The sequence below is a fragment of the Anoplopoma fimbria genome, chromosome 19, assembly GCF_027596085.1.
Source record: "Anoplopoma fimbria isolate UVic2021 breed Golden Eagle Sablefish chromosome 19, Afim_UVic_2022, whole genome shotgun sequence".
Classification (NCBI taxonomy): Eukaryota; Metazoa; Chordata; class Actinopteri; order Perciformes; family Anoplopomatidae; genus Anoplopoma; species Anoplopoma fimbria.
Genome location: NC_072467.1, coordinates 22002377 through 22008238, shown reverse-complemented (window position 1 = coordinate 22008238; position 5862 = coordinate 22002377). Strand labels below are relative to the sequence as shown.

Below are 5862 nucleotides of genomic sequence, written 5' to 3'. Positions count from 1 at the left end.
GGGAAGGTCCTCCTGGCCACCAGCCTCTCCAGCGCGCAGATCGATAGCTGGACGTTGGACATCTCCAAGATCTTGCCAACAAATAAGCCACAACACAAATAAAAAAAAAAAAAAAAATGTCAGATGCCTCCTATGATGATCGACCCACAGATGAGAGGTGATCAGCTGTTGTTGTTGTTGCGCTTTAAAGGTGCGTCTCTCTCTCTCTCTGCGCCTCAGAACTGGGTTTAAATGTACCTTTCTCGGTGAGACGTGGAGTATATAACCCACGGACGAGTCCTCTCAGCGTAGCAGCATAGTGAGAGCTTCTCATTGGTTGTCCTAAGCCCAACCCCTCTCCAAAACGCACCCCACACAACCCCCACCCAGATTTCCCGTCGTCCCTCGGTGCCCACTTGGCTGTGCGCCGAGCGGAGCGCAGCGATTTTGGGTATATTTGGGTTTTTTTGTTTTTTTCTATCCCCCTTCAGAGAGTCAACTCTGAGCGGACTCGATGTCAGCGTCAGACTGATGGAGATGCATGTTTTTCATTATTATTTTTTTTTGTGGATCACCTTTTTTTGGGGTCTAACACAAGCAAGCAGCTGCTGGTTGTGCATCGATTATCGGATTATTTCTACCTTCTTCCGCACTGGTGCTGCAGTGGTGTGTGATAATGGACTAATGGGAGATCGATTGTCTCATGTTACATAAAAAAACACTAAAAGGCTGTTTAACCACTCTGCAAATTGCAATCATTGTGTTTTTTTTTTTTACTTCATGGAAATAGAAATAAAATAGAAAAAAAACTGTAAAGTTACATTCTCTGTCCAATATTGACCCCTTAACGTGTCTCCATGTACATATATATATACCAACACACACTCCCCTCTCTTCTCTCTCACCACAATAACAACGAGCTCCTCTGGTCATACAGCATCCATATATAAGACTTATTTAGCAGAATTGTTTATTCAGATTAAATGACTTTTTGTCTTTTTTTTTTTCCTTCTAAATGATCACACACCTTTATGTTTTATAGAGATTATTGTAATTCACTTAAATGGTAAATGCAAGAGTTATGCTCAAAAGTGCAGCCATGATAGAAACCCCTCTGTCACCACTGATGTGTACGTGCGTTTGTGAGCGTAGAGATAAATATTGGTTGTTGGCATAGATTATTATTCATTATTAGTGATGCAACAATATGGATTTATTTAATGATGGTGTGAAATTAGCCTCCCATGCATTTCCTTAATATCATAACAATACAATTGATAACTTCGAGTGTCTGCAGACCCTCGGATCCAGTCTGGACAGTCAGACAACGCCTTAGCAGTGGACAATGTGTGCACAGCGACACCTAGTGGCAAAAACACGCCACTGCAACGTGAGCTTGATTTTTAAAAAAGTGCAAATTACATTACATTACATTACAGTCATTTAGCAGACTTACAGGAAGTGTATTCAACATAGGTATTCAAGAGAACTACTAGTCACCAGAAGTCATAAGTGCATCTCCTTTCTTAAACAAGCATCTTAAAGCATAAACCAGAGCAAAAGTATAATGCAGAGGCAAATTACTACGAAAACAATAATTTCAACAGACTAATACGAATATAATGCAAATGCAGCAGCAGGAGAATGAGTGAGCTTGTAATGAATCTTTTACACCTTCTTGTGCCACTATGGTGTCATATGTGACATGTGAGAGTTGCTTAAGTCACATGATTTTAAAGTGTGAGACCACCTGGGGAGAGGCGTCATGATGGCATTGTGTGCAGCAGCCTCACTAAATGATTCAACTCTTCCATTAAAGGTCGGGTGCTCTCTGTGAGTGATGTCCTTTCACCACGTGATGTTCAGAACATGTGATTCAGCTAGACTAGAGTGATGCTGCAAATGAGTCTACCATTGAGTTGTAAGCAGCACACAAATACACAACTTGTAAGTGATCATGAATAAAGTTTGCTTGATTCAATTGGAAACATAATCTATGAATAAAAGCAGTGGGTGAGGACATCATAAGGATTTTTTTTGTTTATTGTGACAAATTACTATGAACCATGACTTTTGGGGGAAGATTGGTCCTTATGCAGCTCATCTTTTCTTTTTTTCACATCTTTCAAATAAATGTAAAACATTTGATTGTTGCTGTTCTTTTAATCATGAAAATGATTAAAAGATGATAAGTTCAGCTGTGATTAATGCCTCACCTACCTAGTGATCATCCATCATTTTGGCTATGATCATAAACATGAGACAAAAGCATTCCCTCTCTTTAATCAAAGCAGGCAGTAATCTCTATATGTTGTTTGTGGGCTCCCTCTAGTGGTGAAAAGTAAGCACTACAATGTGGTCTTTTTTAATTAGCATATTTGAAAGCAATATAAGTATGCAGAGAGAGAAAATTATCTTTCAAATTATTAATTAAAGTACCCGCTTTTAAGTTATTAATATTCCTTGTATTCAACATCTAGTGTATTACAGGCCATGGTCATTTACAGAACCTCAGTTCATCACAAGTATGCTTTTGTTTTGACATCAAACTATCCCTGAACAGAAAATGATCTGACTTGGCACATCTCATTACTCAGTTTCAAACTGGTCACAGATTTACTTTGACAAGTTGGAGTAGGACCTCTGTTCCTCAGGCACACTTTCAAACAGAGCTGATGTTTTAAAGGCCATTATAATAGAGGGAGAACTTCTGTATTAGTTATCTTTCAAAGGGAGGATATTCTCACATCTTTCATCACGGCCGCAAGAACGATCAGTCAACTGGTGTGATGACCTCCAGCCTGATTCTCTCTGACAAATGCAGCAGTATGATTCTTTTATCTCCAAACGCACACACACACACACATACACACACATACACACACACACACACACACACACACACACACACACACACACACACACACACACACACACACACACATACACACACATACACACACATACCTCAACTGGCTTAGCTTGCTCTTTGACAGAAATGGAAATACCCCAGAGGGCTAAATGCAAAGTTAAAAAGATCCAGGCTCTCCAGACTCATATGTCGATAGCAGACGGAGACCAAAAACAAGTTTGGCTTGCTTTTAATTGAAGTGGATGTCTGAGAGGTTTGAATGTGCTGCAGCTGTCATCAAAAGACTTGAAGCCTTGAAGCTGAACAGTAGTTCCTTTTAACTGTCCTTATTTTTTAGCAAATGTATTGTTTTATTTACCCTTTTCACATAAAAGGAGTTAACACAAAATTATTTTCTATACTTTATATGATGCTTAAAAAATAACATTATATCTGTGATTGAAGTATATATAGTCTAGGCCTACATGTCTTCCATTTTTTAAGGCCATTTCAAGGCCATAAACCCACGCCCACCTGAACCAACTGATTCTTTTGATGTCAAAGAGGGGCTGCAGGCATCACCACATGCTGCTTTCAGAAGGATGATAAATGGTAATTTGACCCCTAAACCACATGCTCCACCTATAAAACAGTTTGTTTTCTCTGCACGCTGCATTTAAGCGTGGGGTTGCCCGTCGTTTGACGTACCCGGCTGGAGGGATTTCCTGCATGAGTTAGCTGCTGTTTCCTACCAAATTATCCACGCTGCCAAATTATGCATGTGTTTCTGTGACCTCATTACAACTTTCAGTAACATATGTTTTCAACGAGCTATACAAATACTTAATTGTTTCATGGCATTTTCCTGTTTGATGAAACTTCACTTGAGCAGAAAACAAAAAGAAAACAGATGAATTTAAATTCTAAGCTCATTTATTTACATAATACACACAATATTTGGTATGCACACATTTCTAATATCTTCGGATAACCAACGCATGTCTGTGGTGAAAAAGCAATGTCTTATCAAAGCAGTTGATTCAGTGCATTTGTCATTTAATAATGTGTTTAGTACCAGCAACAAGAGTGTTATGTGAGTTTGAATAAAGACCTGCAGCTACATTTCTGTGTATCCTCTTTGTTTTTATTAAACTGTGCTCTAGTCTGGAGGTATTATTCTGACACATCCCGGCTTTTTGGACTCCCATGGTTTCATTTTTAATCCTTAAAGATGTTCTGATATATTTCAGCTGATATCGCCCTCTTTTTTATAGTTAGTAAAAGCATCTTCAGAAAAAAAAACCTATTGTTATACCGCTAAAAAATCAGAAAAAACACCAAGAATTATTAATTTATTTTGTTGGATAAAGGCAATTATATTCTCAAGTCAACCCGTAACACCTTTATACACTAGCTTGTCCATTTTCCACCAATTATACATCAATCATCCAGTAGGTTGAAAACATGCTCTGACATGCAGTAACCTGTGACCAGTTCTTTAAACTCATTTTACATAGTTTCTTGGTTAAAAATAGCTCTTGGAATGTTTTTTGGTTCTGCTTAAGCGAATAACTCATTTGAAATAAATGATGAAAAGGCAGCTATGCACTGTTTGCACCTGACTTGTGCTGTTCCTTTCAAGATAAGCCTTTATAAATATACTTTATTGTCTTGCTCTCTCTTGAACTAGATTTGAACTCTGACTCTCTATTATTTTTAGCTGCATTTTATAGTGTGTGTAAAAAAAGGGCAGATTGGTAAGCTTTGCAGTTTTAACATTTCTTTGTAATTATGCGTTTTAAACACCTTGTGCTGTTCTTTGTTTAGAAACAATAAATGTCTTCAAAGGAGCAGCATCACTCAGGTTTTTTTATTTTATTTGAGTGCTAAGTGTTTTATATGCCATCCAGTCAAACATTATAAACTGAGTTGAGTCAAATACTTAAAGCCTTGGGCTTCTCCTGCCATTCATTTACCGTTACAATAACAAAACCTCTGTCCTGGCAGTTTATGGCCTTCAGTGGCCGTTATGGTTCTCAGACCTCAGTGTGCCTCATCCACACTGCACAGAATGTTGCCTTTGGCTGTGTGTGCTATAATACTGACCATTTCACACACACACACACACACACACACACACACACACACACACACACACACACACACACACACACACACACACACACACACACACACACACACACACACACACACACACACACTTTTCTTTCCCTTCCTTTACTTTTTCACAAAGTAAACTCAAGGGGTCAGCAAATGTGCAGAGAAGAACCCTATTAGTTTGTTGCACTTATTGTATTCGTATTAGTTTGTTACACTTATTGTATTTGTATTAGTTTGTTGCACTTATTGTATTCGTATTAGTTTGTTTCACTTATTGTATTCGTATTAGTTTGTTGCACTTGTTGTATTCGTATTAGTTTGTTTCTGCACTGTACTTTTGCTCTGGTTTATGCTCTTAGATGCTTGTTTAAGAAAGGAGATGCACTTATGACTTCTGGTGACTAGTAGTTCTCTTGAATACCTATGTTGAATACACTTATTGTAAGTCGCTTTGGATAAAAGCGTCTGCTAAATGACTGTAATGTAATAATGTAATGTAATGTAACCCAAATCAGAAAATGTAAAAAAAAACCAAGAGGCTATTTTGGCAGAGTGGCTGAAAAAGCACTTGATTCCTGGAAATCACTGTGATGTAACTACTACCACGCTGTTTGATTAACAATCAATCATAGGCCATGATTTAATTAAATTTAAAACCTGATTTTGCAAAGCAATTACCAACAGGCTGAAGATTAGTTGAGTAAAAATGTCCAACCATTAGGAGATACAGTTGAGTAAAAGAATAAAGTCTTTCAAAATTAAAATGCTTAACTAAAGATGATCTTTTTTTCCTTTGACCTCAGGCCTCTCTGGTTACACAAGAGTGAGATAAGGGTGTTTTTTTCCATGTGCTGTCAGCTGAGGGATTTTTTCTGAATGTTTCTTTGGCAAGCTAAATTTGGTGGTGGAGT

At 37.9% G+C, this 5862-nt stretch overlaps 1 protein-coding gene across 1 annotated transcript in view; it reads right to left on the bottom strand.

Annotated features, from left to right (window-relative positions):
- The window catches only part of cdkn1cb (cyclin-dependent kinase inhibitor 1Cb), a 1602-nt gene extending 1333 nt beyond the window's left edge, over window positions 1–269 (bottom strand). Inside the window, exon 1 of the mRNA XM_054620715.1 lies at window positions 1–269. This exon is cut by the window's left edge and continues 464 nt beyond it. Within this exon, the coding sequence (XP_054476690.1) occupies window positions 1–62 (62 nt within the window). The 5' untranslated portion in view covers window positions 63–269.
- Between the last annotated feature and the right edge of the window lie 5593 nt (window positions 270–5862).